The sequence below is a fragment of the Macrobrachium rosenbergii genome, chromosome 5, assembly GCF_040412425.1.
Source record: "Macrobrachium rosenbergii isolate ZJJX-2024 chromosome 5, ASM4041242v1, whole genome shotgun sequence".
Lineage (NCBI taxonomy): Eukaryota > Metazoa > Arthropoda > Malacostraca > Decapoda > Palaemonidae > Macrobrachium > Macrobrachium rosenbergii.
In genome coordinates this window covers 11368044-11390492 of record NC_089745.1, presented here as the reverse complement: position 1 = coordinate 11390492, position 22449 = coordinate 11368044, and the positions used below count along the sequence as shown (strand labels likewise).

At 41.0% G+C, this 22449-nt stretch overlaps 1 protein-coding gene and 1 long non-coding RNA gene across 2 annotated transcripts; both read left to right on the top strand.

Moving 5' to 3' along the window:
• The first annotated feature begins 10134 nt into the window (after positions 1-10134).
• On the top strand, positions 10135-16821 carry LOC136838981 (uncharacterized). The gene is made up of 3 exons (XR_010853171.1): positions 10135-11969; positions 15824-16021; positions 16711-16821. It is a non-coding gene; the product is annotated as an uncharacterized lncRNA (long non-coding RNA).
• Positions 16822-20217: 3396 nt separating this feature from the next.
• On the top strand, positions 20218-20865 carry LOC136839063 (uncharacterized). The gene has a single exon (XM_067104725.1). The coding sequence runs from the start codon at positions 20218-20220 to the stop codon at positions 20863-20865; it is 648 nt and encodes a 215-aa protein (XP_066960826.1).
• The last annotated feature ends 1584 nt before the right edge of the window (positions 20866-22449 follow it).

Sequence of the window (22449 nt, the reverse complement as noted above, 5' to 3'; positions counted from 1 at the left end):
CGATCTTAGTCGACTAGTAACACTAACTTTGCTACTGTACTAGATTAGGAAGACAAACCGAGGAATGATATAATTCATAAATAATTCAATTCCATTATTGACAAGGCAAAAATATATGGGTGGCAGAACCGAAGCTAAAGATAACAAGGTAAGGGGTTAAGATTAAGGATACGAGGAACAGATAGGGAAAAGTGTTTAAAAAAAAAAAAAGTGATTAACAGCAAATCTCTTAGTTATAATATCATATAAGATAAAGGCAAGGGTGCAAAGTTCTTCAGTTAGTGGTGCAGGATAACTGCCCGCAAATTCACCGACTGTAAGAAGAATAGCAGCTGTGTTGTGATGCCAGACAACTGATCGTTAGGAAGTGCTTTGTCAGGGATTTATTGCATGTGTTAGCCCGTGAACAGCTAGCTGCGAGTGTTGTTCGAAAACAGTTACAGCAGAGGAATTGTACAATTCCTGTGCTAGTGAAGTGTAGTTCGAAAATTCATGTTAAAATACATATGACGACCTCTAGCAGTTGGTGCTGTACCAGCTCGGGCATGCGCTTTTCCCAGCATCTCACTCTCTCCCACAATTCAAAGACTGTCATATCAGTTCAAATTTACATCTAATGTTTCAAGTAAAGTAAAGGCATTACTGAAGTGATGCTTCAAGTTAAATAATTCGATTTGCGCATCAGCGCCAGTCAGAAAAAGTTTAGTGTTCCTTTTCTTAAGTTTTAAATCATCGTTCGTTATATTACTTGAACAATGACAACCAGCAGCCATCAGCTGTTCCCTCACGCGCACCCAGTTCCACTGCCGATTGTTCACTCGCCGAACGAAATTCTGTTTCTTTTAAGCCCCTAACGTAAAAGCTAACGAAATATCTTGACCGTATTGTAATTTGAAAACCCTTTCCACCACTTTCCACCATATAACTTGTCATGACCGGAGCTAGCTATTAAGTTACGTAAATACCAAAAGCACATTTTTAGAAAAAAAGTAACTTAGCGTAAATTTTCATAATGTAATTTATCATAAGAAGAAATTAGAGTAAATTAAATCACGCAACTAATACGTTCCCATACAAATACGCTCTCAGGGAGAGAGAGAAAGAACTCTAATATTCTTCCATCATAACAAGGAGAATACTAAAATTAAATAAATGAGTACTGGAAAATAAACTCACATTCATAAAGCCAAGTACAATATTTTTCTCTTATTTTTACTCAAAACTTGATCTTTTGATCCCCATCAATTCTTTTACTCACTCACACAGTGCACAAATTTACACATGCCTGTGTTCACTGAATTGTCTCCCATATCAATTTTTTCACATTAAGTGCTTCAGCCAGCGGAGGAACTCATGCGTTTCACAGAGCGTCACAACTCATTTAATAACAGTTATTAACTGTTGTGCATGAGTGGGTTTCCATTATCCAAGACTTGCATGTATACATGAAGCACCAAATCGCACATTGAGTGCAAGCCCAAACCTTCCTTTTTCATGTCAGGAAGAAGGCTTCCTTTCCTCATGTCAGGAGCAGCCACTAGTTCTTAGAACTAGCCACCCACGAGTACAAGCCCAAGGTTTTCCCCTTCCAGTGCCACTAATCTGAGGCACTGCCAACGACTAAGTTACTGAAGTGCTTACCTTTCCCTTTCCCCTTTTACTCCTTACTCACATTCTGCCTCGCACAGAGTGCCATTTCCTTCAGCGCAGTTTGGTTGCACTGCTTCTTAGGGTTGTTCCCGAAACACACCGGCACCCCAGTGCCACCGAGACATAGTACTCACACATAAAGCCACTGCACCTGTACCTGAGTACAGAGTGCCATCGACAGTGTATCCGCCCATATGGACCTTTGCTCCTTCAGGATTGCTCCATCAGTGTGACCTTTGCACGGCACACTCAACCACAGTGCCACCTTATTGAAAAGGTGCCACCAGTCAGGACACTTCCCCACTATCACAGACTATTTCCCCAAGTAAGTCCAGTCAGCCCATCGGAAGCATGGCAGCAGACAATTACAGAGCCTTCATGGATCTGGGGAAGGAGAGCAGGTCTCAATGGACCAGAATTCACCAAGTGGATCAAGGAACAGCTGGATGACTTGGCCAAGCAAGAGAGAAGGAAGCAAAACTGGAATAGCAGAATTATGAAGCTGAATAGAGGAGGTATGATGAAGAGCGAGGAACGGAGAAGACAGCGTGAGTTAACTCTCAAAGAAAGGGAACTCGAGCTGGAGGAGAAGCAAGGAAGGAAAGTGCTGAAGCTATGGCTATCCAACAAGCCTCAACCCCACACCTGGTGCACCCAATGCTTTGCTCTCAAGCATTAATTCCCTAGTCCCCAAGTGGGCTGAGGAAGAGCCGGAAGCATGGTTGGAGGAGATAGAGGTGCTCTTCAAAAATTACACCATCGAGACCGATAGGGCCTTAGTGTTTACAAAGCACATGGAAGGAAAAGCTAAGGCAGCCCTCTGCTCACTGGAGAGAGTCAAAAGGTGACATGCTTGAAGTTTGTAGGGTCATCACAAAAAGCCTACAAAACAACCCGGAGGAAATGGCGACAAGGTTCCGAGGTCTTGCCAAGGAAGTCGGCTGGTCCTGAACGGAATGGGCCTGTCACAAGACCCAGTGTGGTACCCATTGGTTCGACTCCCTGTCATACGCTACCTTGAGGACTTATTCAATTGGACCATGCTGGAGGATCTTTTTCAATGTGTTGCCCGGGCCCCTTGCTGTGTATCTCAGTGATAAGCAGCCCACCACATATGGAACCCTGCCATATGGCCGATTCATAGGAACTTAGTCCCTGCTCATCTCACCCGCCGCATAGTGCCACTCCAGGTACCTCTCAGGCTCGACTCGCCCGAGGAACGGACTGCCTAACAGGCCTACTTGCACCCGCTGTAAGAGTTGGGGCACACTGAATCTGACTGCTGCTACAGGTTGGGCAACAATAGGCCCCAATACCAACGACCAAAACTCCTCCCTCTACATCTGCTCAGTCTTCTCCACCAACAATCACCATAGGAAATCAGCCCATTCAAAGGGACCCTGCTGAGACTGGAACTCCAGGGCACTATACTGCCAGATATCCTGGTTGCCCAAAGCATATCTCCTCTAGCAAGCATGTCAAACTGGTTAGTGATGTGTATGTATATATATATATATATATATATATATATATATATATATATATATATATATATATATATATATATATATATATATATATATATAAACTAATTTGTGTTTTTGACATTTGCATTCAAGAGATTTCCACCAAGTCCATGTAGACTAAAAGTAGAATTATATAGGTGTCTTTGAAAAGATCCTATGAACATGGATGAACTATGGTGGTATATTCATAATCACCAAAGCAGCATACATCTAAAAGAACCCCATTAAAAAAAAAGTAAAAAATGTGCTGATGTTTCTTCGGCGCCATCGAGTTTTCTATACAACGTATAATGCTGTATGAAACTCTCAGCCACGGTCCAGTGGTGGCATTTGTCGCTGGTACCTATAGTGGTGCCAGACACACGATCATGGCTAACTTTAACCTTAAATAAAATAAAAACTACTGAGGCTAGAGGGCTGCAATATGGTATGTTTGATGATTGGAGGGTGGCTGATTAACATGCCAATTTGCGGCCCTTTAGCCTGAGCAGTTTTTAAGATCTGAGGCCGGACAGAAAAGTGTGGACAGACGGACAAATATTACAGCAAACTAAAAACTGCTTCTCTAAAATTGAAAGACCTTGCCTTGTGAAACATGTCAAAAATTTTTAAGGAATAACTAAAACTTATAAGAGCGCATTGGAAAAACAATCAAACCCCCATTTACAGTTTCCCTTTTATTGGTTATAAAGGGAACTGTTAAATTATCCTAAATCCGTTCATACAGAATTGAGACAGGACAATGTTGAATGAAATTTCGTGTAGTGTCCGTATGTTGTGCAACGTTTGGATATCCTTTAAAGATCTTATATGATAAAATAGATGTACCATAATCTTATTTATAATGGACGATAGTAGTAAGAAGGCAATCACAATCTGAAAAAAGGAAACTGTGCTAAGCTACCATTTCATTTGCACTATCGTTTGAGACTCATTACTCTAATGTGGAACCAAACGCCGGGAAGAGTCTCACTCCCCAGTTATTATGACGCCTAAAGTCAGATTTCCACCACTGACATAAAAAAGAAGTACACCAAATGGCAAACAGAACTAGACAAAATATTAAGCAAATGCATGAAAAGATGCAAAAGAAAAAGGAAAGAAAAACAAAAGTATTAAGAGACCTAATGAGGGCCAGAAGGAGGATCAAAAGAGAGAACAAAAGTCTAGAAGTACAGAAGAGAAGAGGCTAAGGCAAGTACAGGAGAGATTAATAAGTGAATATATTATTAGAGAAAAAAGGAAGGAAGATGGAATCAGGATTAAGGAAACAGCAGCCGAAATAAAATCGAAAGGGGAGTAAATGGAGCAGCCTTCTGGGACTTCAAGAAAAACTTGACGGCACAAAGTCAAACAACATGGTGGCAATAAAAAATAGGAAGGAAAAATAATAGAAAACGTGAAAGAAATTAGAAGAGAATACGAGCAATATTACAAAGATTTGTTCATATTAGACAAACCTGAAGATAAAGTAGGAAACTGGCAGAAGAAATTAATATACAATACAGAAATGGATGTCCCTATGCGGGACGAGAAAACGGAAAAAAATCCAGAGGTCAAGCATTCAAGAAGTAGAAAGAGCAGTAAGCAAGCTGAAGAATAAATATACCCCGGACAGCCAAGGAATAAATAACATAATGATAAAAGTATGGGGACAGAAATGACCGAAAGCCTGGCACTCTTAATTGGGCAAATAGAAGAGGGCTAAACACTCCCCGACGAATGGGAAAAATGAAAATACTATCACTTCACAAAAAAGGAAGCAAATTAGAATTAGAAAACAAGAGAGAATATTTATCACGAGTAACATAAGCAAGGTATTTGAAAAAGTGAGGTTGGAATTAACAAACGAAAAAATAAACCAAAAGATAAGCCGATTCCAATGTGGTGGCATAGAAGGAAGATCCACAGTTGATCACCTGCTAACCCTGAACGCAGTGATTGGCTACAACACAGTGCTTGGTGCCCCGACGTACATATGGTTTTGGAGATGCGTATAAATGTTTGACAAACTAGACCTGAAGGACTGCATTAAAGAGATTGGGAAAATGATAGGATGGAAAGATGCACTGTTGATAAGAAAGATGAATGAGAACGGCAAAGCAGTCATAAGATGCCCTGCAGGGAGAAACAGGCGCTATCGAAATTACAGAAAATGTAAGGCAGGTACAATTTACGGCCCAAAACTATGCAGCATAGCAACAGACAAAGTGAATGAAATAAGCAGGAAGAACATAACAATCATAAGGAATATAGAAATAGAGTCCCTAATATTTGTTGATGATATAATGTTTCCCCACCAGCAGGAAAGAAGGTATAGAAATGGCAATTGGCAACTGCCAGCTGACCTGGAGCAACTGAAAAGTTCAAATTTAACACTAAGCCAAGCAAGTCAGCAGTGCTGATAATAGATAGAAGAACAAAGGGCCAGACAGTCCACATAAGAACAGAATTAAAAAACGGCCCAATTAGTAGTGTAAGCGAATATAAATACCTAGGAGAGTGGTACACCCAAAATGGTTCACAAGAAACAAGTATTAAATCGAGAAAACAAAAGTAGAGTACCTACTAAGAGAAATAAGAAAATATGGAGACGTAAAGAAAGTTGGAAATATGGCATTAGAAGTAAGGAAAAAGATCTATGAAACAGTGGTGGTCCCAACATTATTGCCAACATAGAGACCTGGAGCAACTTAACAGAAAACGAGTCAAACGCTCTAGAGCAAATGCAATACAGGATCCTCCGAGGAATGTATGAACAGCCAAAGGCACGCCCTACTGGGGAATTTTAGCGGAGTCCGGCATATGGCCAGTTGCCTATAGAATTGAATACAAGAAAATAATGCTATTCCACAATATTATAAATTCAGACAAGAAAAGGCTAATCAAAGAAATAGTAGAAGACCAGTTAAGAGCCCCTACGGGCTGTGCTGGACAAAAGGCATAGAAAAGATAGGTAAAAAGTACAATATAGATATAAATGGAATGGGAAAATATGCAAAAAAGAACTGAAACAGGAAATTAAGAGAAGAATAACGCAAGATATCGAAAAGACATTGGAAAAAAGAAGAAAGAAATGAAGAAGCTGAGATTCATAGATAACTTTGAAGAAAAATAAGTATCTAAGGGAACTAGAGACAAAGGATGCATGCTAATAATGAAAACCAGGCTGAATATGTTGGACCTGAAAGCTAACTACCGGGGAAGATATAAGGATGAGGTCTGTGATAACTGCAGAATAGAGGAGGACAGCACAGAACATTTGTTCAGGTGTAAACCTTACAAAAATAGAAAACTTAACATTAGAGACTCTGAAAGCCCCTGAACAGAAAAACTAGTGGAATACATAAGAATAGCCATGAAAATAAAGGACGTCACCAACCCAGAAAACAACGGCACCAGTTAAAAGTAACAGTAACGTAAAAGGAGGAGTCATAAAAGTAAATAAATTCAGAAATATTAAGGATCATTTGGGAGGTTAAGGGTAGGGTGCTAAATTAAATGAAAACTGTTAAATAATATATATAATGTAAAGAAAAAATAAAACTGAGAAAAATTGTATTGATATAAGGTAAAAGTAAAAATAAAAGTGAAAAATGTATTCAGGGAATAAAGCTTCACACCTCCTCATGAGAATCGTGTAGTGTGCCCGCAACTGTGTTTGCGGAGTGAGCGCTTAGGAACCAGGAACCAGGAACCAGTTTGTTTACAATGGAGGATACTAAACCAAGCATGGTTGTCTTAAAAAAACGGGTCACTGAAGTGTTATCTAAACAACGAAGGGTACGAACGAAAATGTTAAAACTGGTGATATTCTAAATGATTTTCAATCGCTGGAAGCCATTGATTTCTAAGCAGTCATCAAAAATTCCGTTCGATTTTGCCAGGTTAGTCGTATATTTATTGTAAAATATTGGGCTTTAAAATACAATTTTCTTATGTTTTAATGTGTCCTCTGACATTGGTGTCGTTAGCAGATGAGTAGCCTACGTCTCTAGATAGTTGACCCCATCCTTATATCCTACAATGCCTTAGGTCACATTTATAAATTAAATATAAATTAAATACTTATTAGCTAAAATGGACATAGTTTAAGAAGACTGTCTTTAGAACTTGGAAACTGCCGGTAGGCCCAACTATTTACGTAGCTTAGGTCAGGCGATTGTGGGATATTTTTCTAAAGTCCATTGTTGCTAATTAGGAAAATTCTTTTTAAGTTTTGGCTAAGGTAATTCCATATTAGCTCCACTCCTGTTTTTACCTTTTTCAAATGGATTTTTCTACGCATTTAGGGGCTTTGATACTGGCCGTGCATCTGTTTGTTGTTGAACAGATGGAATGTCCCTTCGCCTTGTTTAGTACTGGGCCGGGGGTGGGGTTAAACACACGTTAACAAGACATTCCGTAATTGGCTTTACAAAAGGTCCGCATCAATATTTGGAACCCCAAAATGTGTTGAAAACCAGCCCTTGAAAGGTAAAACAGGTGCAGAGCCCCACTAGGCCTAGAATTACACCTTGCTTTTTTTACACTTTAGGTGGTTGTGATTACTGTGCATATTAAGGGGTTTTTGTATTATTTTAATGGAATGGTCAAACACCAAATTTAGTATTGAGGCGGACCTTTTAAAGAATTACCCAAGTTATTGCACTTGCCAGATGGGATATGAACCGCTTGAAAACAGACGCACCGTGCTCTGTCTTGTGAAGATCGCGTGATGGAAACCCCTTTGTTGATGGACTTCAGGGTTAACTGTTAATTGTAGATTAATTACACTCGAGCGCCAAAAAGTTAAAGGTAAATCCATAATTAGCAACCAAAAACTGTAGAAAAGGCAAGAAGGAAACGCTGTCATTGAGCTCACTGCTTAGATCTGCCAAATGGAATTTAAGGTAATGCTGGAGACTATTGCCGCACCTCTCAGGTTGGGTAACTGTCGTTTACATGCAGAACAGGCACTGTGTTTAGTACCAGCCCTTGGTGGTAAAAGTAAATATATATACAAAATGCAACAAATATAAATAGTAACATAAGACATAGGTTAAACATAAACACAAAGCATTAAATATTGTGGTGAGCGACTAGCCTAGGCCTAGCAGGAACCAGGCCACCGTAGTAGCCATCAGTTTTCCCAGACCGTAACCCCTTGCGTCTGGGCATGATTGTGTGATGCATAATAATAGCTTTTGATATTCAAGCTGGCACAGTTCAGGTGAGAATTTATATTTTGCGCCATCCAGTGTGAACAAATTTTCTGGGAAAAATGTTCAGATCACTTGAATAGGCCACAAGTGACTTATGGTAACGTTTGCCATAAATACACCTAGGGATTTTTGTTTGTTTTAGTTCTTATATTTTACTATAGTAAGTCAGCTGTAATTTTAATTTTGCAACTAAAATAAAAGAAATATTAGAGAAAAACATTTCAAAATATTTTATCATAAATATATTCGGTGATTGTTAATGATTTTAATTCTTATCTGTTATGGTATCATGTGAGCTGTAATGGTAATTTTACAAAATAAAATAGAGAAATTATTAGAAAAATATGGATAACTCACAAAAATTAGAGTATTTTTACAAGTGTATTGGGAAAGAGGTCCCCATGGGGTTGGAAATATTCACTTTCAGCCTCCCATAGAAGGCACAAAAATTTTTGTAGAATTATTTTTTTTTCTTATACCATGTGCATTTGCGCTTCTTCCTTTTTCCCTTAGGCCTGTCCATGTGTCCGAACATAAACTTCTACCTGATGTTCAATTGCATTCATATTTTTACTGTTAATCGGGGAGCAAAGGCAACCCTGCCCCTTCCCCTCTCAGCCAGGTCTGGGCATGGTGCCCTAGGTCAAGGTTTGGTTAGGATGTATTGGTGCTGAAATGTACCTGATATGATTTTAAGTAGTTGTAAGAAGGTTTAGCCACTGCCTGGCCATATGTCTGAACATTAACATAGATCCAACAACCTACATATATATACTAACATCAGATATATAGAATGTGTGGATAATGTTTGTTAATTTTGTGATAAATGTATATTTATAATGTAAGATTAGGTTGGGAATGTGGAGTTAATATTTTATCCTAAAGTAAAATTAGACCAGTGACCTAGACCACATATATGCACTATTGTCAAACATGTTGAACGTTGGGACAAAGAAGGACCAAGGCCCCTAAAACAACTATATTGCAATACACTCCCTGAACACCTGAATTGGCCCCTGGTCACCTACCAGCCCGAACTACATCCCCATAGCTTTTACCCACTAAGTGGGTAATAAACTGTCAGCGTTACCAATGCCTACAGGAAAATCTAGTCAAATGAGTTACCTGAAGTACCGTTGGCAACACTGCTGCAAGTCCCAGCCGAGTGAGGCCGAGATAACCCAATTGCTTTTTGTTCGCCATGCTGTGTGGGTGTCCCACATCAGGCGAACTTTTGGTCATTTAGCCCGACCCCCATTCAAGAATTGGGACATCAGATCATGATTTGGACATTTTCAACACATTTTCTCCTGGATGGATACTTTATTGATAGGATTTGGAACTTCTCTCCCGATTTTGACTTTGGACTCGTTTGGATAAGTCAAACAAGAAGACGTCACCGTCTGCTAGCGCCGATGCTTCCACTTTGTTTACATCTTCAACGACAGAGCCTTCTTCTGTTGGAGATGCTGACACTCATCGGCCCTACACATTCTGCAAGTGTAGGATGAGTACCCTCAAACACGATCGACATTCTGTTTGTGTTTTTATGTAGGAAGACACAGTGTAGTATCTGTCAGATAGGCGGCTAGTCTTGGTTGGTAGATCAGATGGAAGAATTATTCAAAAAGTTAGAGGACAAGTTACTAGCTGAGTATGTCTAGTCTATTTTTCTATCTTTATGACTAAATTTACGGAAACTAGAGATAAGGATAGTAGTAATAGTGTTGTAGATACTAATCGTTCTTTTTCAGCCCCTGCCTGTTCTAGAACCAGCCCTAACGGGTGCCGGGGTCATGGAGAACCGCAAACCTCGAAGGTAGGATCTACCCCAGCATGGGAGCAGGCAGTGTTGCAGATTTCCCCTTCCCTCTAAAAAGCATAAGTTCTAAGGTGGATTTAGAATTAGAATCACTCAGAAGGGTAGGAATTCTAATTAGGAAGTATTCAGGAAAAGTAGTTGAGCGTGGTCTTCTTTGGGTTTAGGTCTCTCATTTAGATCAATCAATGGTTTTATTTCCTGCTTTGTGCTCTGTGCAACAAAGGTTTCCAGATCCGTGGAGGGTCGTTCAGATTTGGTTTCTGATGTATCTGGTTCTGAATTTTTGCTTTTCCTTGAATACTCCTCCTTCGAAGGTTCCTTTTCCTTTGGGGGTTTAAAATTTTGTTCATCTTGCGATGGTGGTAATTCTGGCGATCGAGTTTTTCCAATATTCATGATCAAGTCTTAAAGAATTTTCAGATTTGATAATGTCTATCAAGGTTATCAGGGGTGGGGGGAATAGAACCAGTCTATTTTCTTTGAAATCTATACCTCTTCTGGCCACGGAAATTTCTTGTTTTTCCAGTTTTTCTGCTAAGCCTTCTTCCATTGCCCTTCTCAATCTTCTTTTCGGTCCACTCTTTGGAGGGCTCTCGGGGTCTTTGTTGCGCATCCTGTTTTCTTGGCTTTTAACTCAGCAGAGCAAGGCTTTACTTCAACCCTGTATTTTAGAGCTTAGCGCCCCCTCTTTCAAGGTTAAGGGAAGGTACTTTTAATGGATCTTTCGTCTTATCACCTTTGCAAATCCGGCAGTTTTCTCAGGCATCTGGTCTAGTTGCTTCTCGGTGTTTGCAGAGTGTCAGCAACTCCCTTATTTCATTCTTTATGGGTTCGTAACTCGTAATATATCCTCACAAGATTCTTGCGGATGCTACGCAGTCGGCGCATTCGCCTGCGCCAGCGTTCAGTGTATCAGCACCGATAGTTTCCACGAGCCTTTCCATTCTCCAGGATAGTTGGTAACTACCTTCTTCTGTTACCTTCGGTTCGGTACCTCGTAACTTCCCCTTCAATACTCCTTTGAGTTTCGGTCCAGTTGGGACCTTCTCCTAGACATGAGACTGACGTTGGGGGTACTCTCTCTACAAACATTCTCACCTGCCGAGTGGGGTAACCAGGTGAGGATACATTCATTTACAGAGAGTAGAGCCCAGAATGAGTTACCTGCTTTCCCTGCTGGCAGGTCGGGCTGAATTGGATTGATCCCACCTCCACTAAATTTTGTTAATCGGGCTAATTCAGGTGTTCAGGAGTGTGTTGGATGAAGTTTTCATAAAACCAATATTGTAATACCTACCTGAACACCTGAATGATTCCCACCCTCCTCCCCATTTCAATTTGAATAGTGGATAACGCAATTGGGGTATCTCGGCCTCACTCAGCCAGGACTTGCAGCAGTGTTGCCAACGGTACTGCAGGTAACTCATTTGACTAGATTTTCCTGTAAGCGTTGGTAACGCTGATAGTTTATTACCCACTTAGTGGGTAAAAGCTATGGGGATGTAGTTAAGACTGGTGGTGACCAGAGCTAATTCAGGTGTGTCAGGTAAAGTATACAATATTAGTTTTATTATGAAAACTTCATTTTCAAAATATATGATTTTCAAGAATACTGTAAATTCTGTATAAGATTTATATTTGGTTTTATTTTGTTTGGTATATATAGGTTTTTATACGTATTATCTTTCCTTATATTTCAGTTATCACCAACAGAAAGGGCAAAGGTTGGCCTTATGGAAGTGTACACCATCAATTCTTTGTTTTGGGGTATGTATAATTACTTTACTGTAAAGGTATTAGTAATTCTGTATGCAAAAGGATATGATAAATCTACTTACTCAACCAGTAGCTTTGGAAGCACCAAGCATTGCTCTATCCACTCAATCACAAGGGCATAAAAAGAAGGGAACCAATTTTGCAGCTGCAATGCTAGACATTGCTAAGGCACCAACTACCTGTAGAGATACTACCATAGAGGAAATGTGATATTTCCAAACCTGGTGAGATGGTCTGATATAGAACCCTTTACTTTAAGTATGGCACTTTCCCTTTGCCCACGCATACACTGAACAGTCTAGCAAGTGTTCCTTTGGAAATAGAAACTGTCACCTTTTACTTTGGAGTACCCCTCAGCATGAGCTGGAATCAGTTGTTGTAACTTGGTAACAAGGTAGTTAATTTCAGTGTTGCATCATTTGCAAATACAAAATCAATTGAGTGTGTGTGGAACCCAGATGAGTTTAAAAGTCTTGACTACAGGTATTTTGCTTTTAGGCTTTTAACATCAATATATTATTGTAGACTGTAACATAACATAATGTGTATTTGTATTTAATAGTAAAATGGAAATAAAATAAGTATTGGAATTATGAAAATTAACAGTGAAGAAATATCAAATCAAAATATGAGTCTTGGCTCCAACATAAGTGTAAATGAACTGCCTGCTTTTATGGGAAGTTACCAGCTAAAAGTAGTGAACACAAACATTCTCAGTGGTTTGAGGTGAGGGTGGAGAGGTGAGTGAAGTTAGCTGATGAAGAAAAGCAGTGGTAGGACATACAAAAAAACCCATCTAGCTGAAGTTTGTCAGTTATAAGCTAAATGTCCCCCTGCTTGTGTATATTTTAAATAGGTGATACATATAGCTCAAGTCTGGTAAGCTTAGTCTAGCATAATCCATCGGGGATGGATACACAGAGTACAGTACAGTATATGAAGTCATGGAATATATGAAATTAATTTAAGATAAACCAGAGAAAGCACAATAAATAAATTGCATATTAAAATAAAATATTACAGTGTTCATTTGACGTTGCCGGTGCACGGGTTTGCAGTAGCACACTCAGCACAGTGGTCAACCAGACATTCTGTCGGTGGTGCAGATGCACAGGTTTGCAGCAGCACCTGGCATTTCAGCACCTTCTCCAGGTCAGCCAGACATCACCACTCACAATGATGGTGTTGACAGACAAATGGTTTTGCATCCATGATTTATGTCTTGTACATAAAACTTCCTCTTGTTTTGCCTGATTCGTTGGGAGATCAGCAATACCTCAAAACTAAGTTCTGACAACTTGTGTTTGGGTCCTACTCAGTCAGGAAGTGGTGATTTCTTTTGACTTGATGTAGTTACATTCCTCCTGTGAGGAGTGGGAGATGTAACCAGTAGCTGCTGCTGCTGTAATGACTAGTTGATCCACAACCCGAAGAAAGGTATTACGTGGATCTTAAGACAGTTTCAGGAGTCTCAGTGTCTCCTTTTTCTAGCAAAGACACCATTGTTTAATGTGTTTACTATCCTTGTTTTGAGACTTTTCATTCTTTGAAACATTAACCAGGGCAGCAGTTTCTTACACTGCCTTTCTTGGAATGTAATCACAGTTCCTTTTAGACTTTCAAAGAGTCTCAAGATCCAATGTGACACTCCTAGTTGTTCTAATTCGACACCATAGTGGTAGTGCCATCTCAACAAAAGGTCCTAGTGTCCTAAATCATCTGCTACTATTGCATTTCTACCTGAAAGACAGATCATTCAGTGCTGTGGCCAACCAGACATCCCAAGCAAGATGGATGTGGTTACAACTTTTATATGCTGAGGTCAGAGATGTTTCTCAGTTGATCTTGGCAACTTGAATCTTCTGGATTTTTTCAACTTTAGATGCTTGATCATAGTCCTTCTTTTCAGCTTACTGAAGTTGCCATTGTTCTGTTCTGTCGTGATCACACCTTTGAATAAAGTAAGACATCTTTGGGTACCCATTTACATCTGAAGCTTACCTCCTCATCATTCTTGCATGTTTTGAAAGTGATCAGTGAGATGATCATGTCTTCTCTGTGGTCCTGTGATGTCAATGACAGTGATGTCTATGTCTGCCTCCCTTAAAGATTGAGATCTTTCAACCCAGTTGGCAGCTTGTCCCCATTACCTCTGGTTGGCAGAGAAACGGTGTCCAAAATTGTCATTTCTCTGACTAGTGAGATGATCAAATGTTGCACTAAACATCTTAGTGGACATCAGTACATTTCGAGACTGATCTTTTGAGCCAGAGTATTTATGTCCATCGCATTCATTGAAGAAACTCGGCTTGAGTACTAGATGGAATTAATTGTGCAGATGATATTCATCTCCTTTTACCTTGGACGCTTTTAAGGTCTACCAGCTCTTTTTCCTTGTATTTTATGGTGGATAGTCAACAAGCTTATGAGTTCACCCAGCTCTTGAGGGACAGGTTGCATCTCACCTTTGGTTATGCAGCTGCTGGAAGAGAAGGTGTGTGTGTGTGTGGGGACCAGTGCAGGCCTGTCCCTTTGTTTAGAATGCTTTCTTCCCTTTTCCAATGGGCAGAGGAACAGTGAACTAACTGTCATGTGCCAGACTGGCATGTAGGTGATCTGGGCATCAGATCCTATGAGGAGTAATCTAGCTTTGTTTGGTTGGACAAATCCTTCCTCCTATCTAGCAAGGGGAGAGGGACTGATTCTTTGAGCAAACCAGTTGGTTATTCTTGGAACTATAGTCTCTTACTGGAGGTTCATCTAAGTTTCTTTCCAATCAAGGATATTTATTTCCCCTTTAATTCCAGCCAATGCCCAGAATCTGACGATTAAACATCTCTTGTTCAAAGATCAATATGGATCTTTTTCCTTTGCAGTTTCATGACCAGAAAAAGAGAGTACCTAGGTCCTGAACTACTATGGCCTCAGTTCAGAGATTTATCCTGAATCCTCCCTTCAAAACTTGTCTCCCAGCTCTAAAGACCGAGGGTTTGTGTTCGTGTAGGAACATCAATCTTTTAAAGAGTAAAGCTGTATTTTTCTTAACATATAAACCTGAGGTCTTTAGCCCTCAGTTCCCCACTTCTGTACTTTCCCTGGCACTGTTTGACCTGGGCAGAACATTAAACTGTGTGGAGAACTGAAAGTAGATACTGACTTGGTGGGTCCCTGCTCTGACTGCCCCTACCATTGTAACTGTTATCTTCATGCAAAAGTTTAAGTGGCTGGTTTCTAGCTCGCTTAAAGTTAATCCCAAATGTAAAACCTCAGGTTTGTATGTTAGAAACAATAAAGGCATCAGTGAAAATTTTTATTTTCTTGTTTATGATTGTATTTTGAGAGTTGGTTAGTTGTCAGATTGATCAATTGTTTCAGTCAGCCAATTATTTAGCAGCTCAGTCCTCTCCATGGTTATAATCCAAGTTTATGATACTGATTGTTATGAAAATATGTTTTTTAAATAATTTATTTTTCATTCAAGCCCATTACTATACTTGTAAGACAAAGGTCTTTTTCAGGTGCTTTGTTTTTTGGCCTGACTACATGAGGATTGGAAGATTTTGGGATTTGGGATGGTGTCACCTTAACAGTAGCCGAGTAGCTTTTTCTATAAATTGTATAATGAAATTATTAGAATTTTGTGAACCATGTATTTTTCTAATTATATTTGATGGGTTTGTATGAAAAAGTGAACTTTTTTTTTTAAGAAAAACTGGATATATAAAATTGACTGGCCACATCCTCCCCATATAATATAATAAATGTAGTATGTACTGTATTATTTTCACCACCATTGTCATTATTCAATAGACATTTACTGAACAGAATATTTTTTATTATGCCAGTATTGATGAAAACAAGTGGGGAGAACGTTGATGCAACTTTACGGGATGATTTGTCAAATTAAATGGGACGCCCAAAATGCAGCCAAGTTAAATTAGCAGAACTTGAAGTTAGAGCACAGAGACCACATGTAGATACTAGAGTAGCAGCAAGATTAATACATCATGGTCTTGGAGTCAATCAGAGGAGAGAAACTGAAGGTAAGAAACAAATGATTTCAAGTAACCTAATTGTAGTTCTAAGTTGTATAGATTGAAGTGTAACAGCTGCTGCTTCCTTCATTTTTGTACATAATGATGGCATGATTTTCCATTGAACTGTTTTCTTTGTATCACACTGTAAAGGATAGGCTTGTGTGATTGATTTTATATTCAAGAAATTACAGAACAAATAAACCATTAAAAAGCTGTATCCTTGGTATGATTGTAAGAGTAGAAATAATATTTTTTCAGGTATTGCATGTTTATGTGTGGATGATTTACTATATGCAAGAATTAAACAAATTTAACCTTTTAGTGGGGAATCATGAGATGCCTTAATTTGGATAGACCTTACCCCAGTCTCACCCCTATCCTGAAAAGTACACACTGGTTCAGGTGACCAGAACTTCCATTGCCCAACACTACCTCTTGCTCAAGAATGCCCTGTTTTTTTTATTATTTGTTAATTTTCTAATAAGACCAGTGCATTAAATTATTATTATTATTATTATTAATTACAATTTGCATATTATAACAAACTAACAAGTTCCTAAATCAACTGGAGGTATTCATGAGAGTGAATGTCAGAGTAGACCTTAGGTGAAGAATGATGCTTTGGAGTAAAAAATAAAAATTGTATAAAAAATGCTGCTGTTATTTTTTTTCATTTAGTTTTCTGAATTTTGCAGATGTGGAAATGGAAGAAGATTTTGTTAGACAAGGAAGGGAACAAACTTGGAAGGGCTCTTTTGTGTAATGAATACCAAGAAGGTGGTGCTGAGGAATATGAAAATCAAGGTAAGGTTTTAAGAGTGACATTTTCAGTGTTTAAAAGTTATGTCATTTTTAGGTTTTATGACTTCTGTTCTGAACAGCGTTGTAAGCCAGAAATTGGCCACTCAAAATCATCATCTGAAAATCAAGAAAACCTTACTTTTAATCCTTTGGGTATCCTTTTGGCATCTTGAAAATGACAGCAACCTGCTTTTGAAAGAGTTTTGATGGACAAAAAAACTCTAAATTTTGACCCACCTGGTTTTTTGAGAGAACATATAGCTGTCGTCTCTGACGTCATGGCAGAATTTTAAATTTCGCGCTAGCGCTATAAACACCTAGGTGATCCCTCTACCAGCGCCCTCTATAGGTAACAAGGAACTATCCCAACAATGTTCTAGAACTCATTAAGTTTTCTGCCGAGAGACCGGCAACACGGTCTCGTTCTTGGTTGAATTTTTTGTCTGCAAGTTATACTTAAGTATTTCTTTGTGGTTTTTTGCTAGCTAGCGCTTGCAATTTGTGGTTGGAATTAATTCATTGTGTACAATATGTCTGATTCTGGATCTCAGTATAGGTATTGTGCTTTAGGCTGTAGGACTCGATTGCCCAAGGCGGCTATCGACCCCCATTCAGTTTGCTCTTCATGTAGGGGTAAATTTTGTAATTTAGAGAATACATGTGAGGAATGTATGCATCTAACAACGGATGAATGGTCAGCCTTAGAGAAATATCTACGAAAGTTAGAAAAGGACAGAGTCAGGAAGGCTTCGCAGAGGTCATCATCTGCTAAGTCTGTAGGGCAGGTAATTCAATCTGTTAACCCCTCTCCTATTAACTCTCCTTTGTCCGACACTGTTGATCCCAATCCTATCACCGTGTCAGAGTTAAAAGTCCAGATGGACTCTAAATTTTCAGCAGTGCTTTCGGCCATCCAGACGATGGGCCAAGCCATTGAAAATTTGGCTCCTCAAAGTGAAGTGTTAGTGGAGGAGGAGTCTGTTCGGCCCACTCATTCTCCCAGGTCTAGACCTCTGTCGGACTCCCCTGGTTCAGGGAGAGGGCATGTCGAAAGCCGAAAGGAGGCGAGTGGGGCTTGCTCCCGAACAGTCGCCCCCTCAAGTATTCCTGTTGTGCGATCCCAGGATGCTTCCGCACGCCATAGAAAAGGCGCTGCTGGGGATGTGTCTTCTAGTGGTGCTGATTCTTTGACTCCTCCTCGAAGTGGGCGCTTCAAGCATTCTTCTCTGGCTCCGGATACGCCACGTTCTGTTGGCGAGGCGCCACTTCAGCATGGCGCGGCGCCACACCTGGCGGATTCGGCGCCACACCTGGCGGATTCGGCGCCACACCGGCGGATTCGGCGCCACATCGGCATGGTCGCAAGACTTTCGATTCCATGCGACCTACAGATAGAGCCTCCTCCTACTACCGGTCAACAAGATCCCCGTTTTGTCGCTCAAGTTACGGACAAATTGACGGATCTTATTCAGTTCTTTTGTGGCGCTAGTGCTGCTTCGGGAGCACCTGTTGCGGAGGCGCTTCCTTTGAATGCGCCACAAGTCTTGGCGCAAGAGCCTCCCACTTCGCATGCACCAGTGAAGAGGCTCAACCAGGCTCTTCAGCATTCTTCTCTGGCTCCGGATACACCACGTTCTGTTGGCGAGGCGCCACTTCAGCATGGCGCGGCGCCACACCTGGCGGATTCGGCGCCACATCGGTATGGTCGCAAGACTTTCGATTCCATGCGACCTACGTTTCGTCAGGAGTTTCAAGAAACAGTTCCTGCACACCAATTGTCTCCTGTGTCTTCTGAAGAAGAGGAAGATGAAGAAGATGTAGAAATGGAAGAGGACATTCCAGGAATCAAGGAGAAATCTTCTGGTTATAAGAAGTTACTCAAGTTTTTCGTTGAGAACTTTGGGGACTCTTTTAAACCTTCGACTCCGGCATCTCCCAGATCGCAGTTTAAGAGGGACAATGCCCCGGATCCAGCTCCTTTTACACGCCTAGTATTGGCGATTTCGGCCAGGAATGCTATCAAGAAGATTAATACCTGGCTCTCAGACAAGAGAGAGCAAGGCAAGAGTGTTTTGTCTTCCACCCTCCAGATTGGCTCATCGCAGCCACATGTGGTACGAGACTGGAGAACGTTTTTCCTTGGGTGTGTCTGCCTCCGCTCAAGGGGACTTCTCCAGTCTCGTGGATTCAAGTCGTCGCACAGCTCTTCAGTCAGCGAAGATCTTCTTCATGCAGTCGGAGTTGGATCATCTTCTCAAGAGTATTTTCGCTGTTGTGGAGGTCATCAGTTTCTTAGATTGGTCAGTGGCGGCTCTGGCTAGAAAAGTAAAAGAATTCGGACTTTCGGATGCACAGTTGACGGATTTCACTTCGGTAGTCGACTGCATAGACAAGGGAGTATGCGATAGTGCCTTGGAGCTAACTTCGGTTTTTGCAACCGGAGTTCTGAAGAAACGACAACTCTGGTGCTCTTTTTTGGCGAAGGGTGTATCCCGCAACCAGAGGTCTGCTCTCCTCTTTGCCCCTTTGTCGAAGGACCACTTGTTCCCGAAGGAATTAGTTCGAGAGATTGCTGAAGCTCTCACGCAAAAAGCAACACAGGACCTTTTGGCTCAGTCAGCAAAGAAACCGAAGAAGGCTACTCCTGAAGCAACTTCCGCCAAAACTTCGGTGTTTTCAGACACTTCCAAGACGTTCAAGGGCAAGTCTACTTCTCGGCCCTTTTCCAAGTTCCGTGGGAAAGGGAAATCCTCTACTCGACCTTCCAATATTCAACAGAAGAAATGAGTGTGCTGTCCTCCACACAGCAGTAGGTGCCAGACTCCAGTCGTTCTCGGAGGCCTGGCAAAAAGGTCACTCAAGATCCTTGGACCTTACAGGTGATTCGGGGAGGGTACTCTATCCCATTCCAACAAAAGCCCCCGTTGTCGGACGCTCCAGTCACTTTTCAAGCGTACTCCAACGACTCTCAGAAGTTTTGCGCCCTTCGAGAAGAAGTAGAAGCACTAATAAGGAAACAAGCCATCGAATTAGTGCCGACCCCATGCTCTCCGGGGTTTTACAACCGCCTCTTTTTAGTTTCGAAGGCGTCGGAAGGTTGGAGGCCAGTTCTAGACGTGAGCGCATTGAACGTTTTTGTAAAAAAGACGAAATTTTCGATGGAGACGACAGAGTCGGTGTTGGCATCTCTTCAACCGGGCGACTGGATGGTCTCGATAGACTTCCAGGATGCGTACTTCTATGTTCCAATCCATCAGGAATCAAGGAAGTTCCTGAGGTTTGTTTTCCAAGGCAAAGTATTCCAGTTCAGAGCTCTTTGTTTTGGACTGTCAACTGCACCTCAGGTGTTTACAAGAGTTCTGTCAACGGTGGCGAAGAATCTTCACTTGCAAGGAATAAGGATGTCGATGTATCTGGACGACTGGCTTATGAAAGCACACTCCAAAGCCAAATGTGTGGAGGACCTAATAAAGACATTATCTCTGGCAAAGGAACTAGGTCTACTAGTCAATGTTCAGAAATCGTCCCTCTCACCATCACAACGGGTAGTTTATTTGGGAGTGAGGATGGACTCTCTGGCTTTTCGGGCTTCTCCATCAATACGGAGAGTAGAGTCTTGTCTAAGCAAGATAGACGATTTTCTACATCGCGAGGTTTGCTCAGCCAACCAGTGGATGAGCTTGCTGGGGACTTTAGCCTCGATGGAGAAGTTCGTAAAACTGGGGAGACTCAAGATGAGGCCTCTGCAGTTTTATCTACAAAGCCGATGGCCACGCAAAACCCATCCGGATTCCTTTCTTTTCAAGATCTTAGATCGGATCAAGAAGGAGCTGGTCTGGTGGAATTCAAGAGAAAGACTAGAGGAGGGAATTTCTCTTTATATCAAGAACCCAGACCTCACACTCTTGTCAGACGCTTCGGATCAGGGGTGGGGAGCGACTTTAGACAACAAGGAATGTTCGGGCCAGTGGCAGGAAGAACAGAAAGAACTGCAAAATGTGAAAGAACTGCACATAAATGTGAAAGAACTGAAAGTGGTACATCTATAGCCTTGATGAAGGCTCTTTGGGTGGATGCAATGACAATAGAGTTGGGATTGCCTGGAACTTTACGCTTTTCCACCTTTCAAAATTATCAGGAAGGTCCTGGAAAAGTTCAGGAACCTTGAACACCAAGATGACACTAAGTTGTTGCCATCCTGGCCCACCTTTCAAAATTATCAGAAGGTCCTGAAAAGTTCAGGAACCACAAGAACACCAAGATGACACTAATTGTTCCATCCTGGCCATCGAGGGAGTGGTTCCCAGATCTTCTCCTCCTTCTCGCAGATTTTCCGAGGATCCTCCCGTCGAGGAAAGATCTACTCAGACAGCCCCACTTCCTGAGGTTCCACCAGAACTTGTCCGCTCTAGGCTTGTCGCCTGCAGACTGTCGAGCGACTCCTCAGGAAGAGAGGCTTTTCAAAGGAGGTTGCAAGCGCTATTGCGCGACCCAGAAGAAAGTCTTCAGACGCAGTGTACCAGGCAAGATGGAGTCAGTTTAGAGACTGGTGCAATAGACATGGAGTTTCGTCTTCTAAAACCTCTCTAAATCAAATAGCGAAGTTCTTGCCATCCCTTTATAAGGAAAAGGATTGTCTTTGAGCACAATTAAGGGGTATCGATCAATGCTTGCGTCGGTATTTAAGCACAGAGGTCTAGACATCTCGAACAATCAGGATCTAACGGATTTACTTGAGTCTTTTAATACCTCGAAGACGAAAGTTCCTAAACAAATAGCATGGAATTTGGACATCGTTCTTAAATGGATTTGTTCAGATCAATTCGAACCTTTGGCAAATGTCTCGTTGAGAAATTTGACTAAGAAAACTATTTTTCTAGTAGCACTCGCAACAGCCAGGAGGGTGAGTGAGGTTCATGCCTTGGACAAAACTATTGGTTTCGCTCAAGGAAAAGCTGTATGTTCTTCCTCTCTTAGGTTCTTAGCGAAGAACGAAGATGCGTCCAGACCTTGGCCTAGGTCTTTCAGCATGAAGAGCGTTTCAGATCTTGTGGGAGAAGGAGAACAAGAGAGATTGTTGTGCCCGGTGAGAGTAGAACTTGTCAGTAGTGGGAGACCCTTGACTCATGGACTTTCCTGATGTACATATTCGCTGCACTTGTAACTGAAACATCTGCCAAAGATAAAATTCATAAATATGAGTGATTCTCATACTTTGAAGAGCACTGATATACCTTGCATCTTACAATACTGATTGCTGGTAACTTGGGTAGATACATCTCTGCCTTAGCACTCTAGGCATTGATGGTGCCACACTCTTAGTTTGCCGCCTAGTTATCAAACACATCACTTATTGACATACCTATCTTGATTTTGTACAGCCGAGAAAAGTAAAATGTTGTGATCAGGAAGATCATATCTGGTGCTCAGATCAAAAAGATGTGTCAGTCTTATAATTTTTGTATTCAAAATGGAGGTCATATTTCAGTATAAGGGAGGAAAAAAGATGATACAGATCACAAATCGCTGAAAATGATCTCGTGTATCCATAAGGGACTAGCTGTCATGAAACAGTGAAAATATTAAGGAGCAAATCTTGAAATATGGAAATATTGGTAGTCAGTTTTCTAATC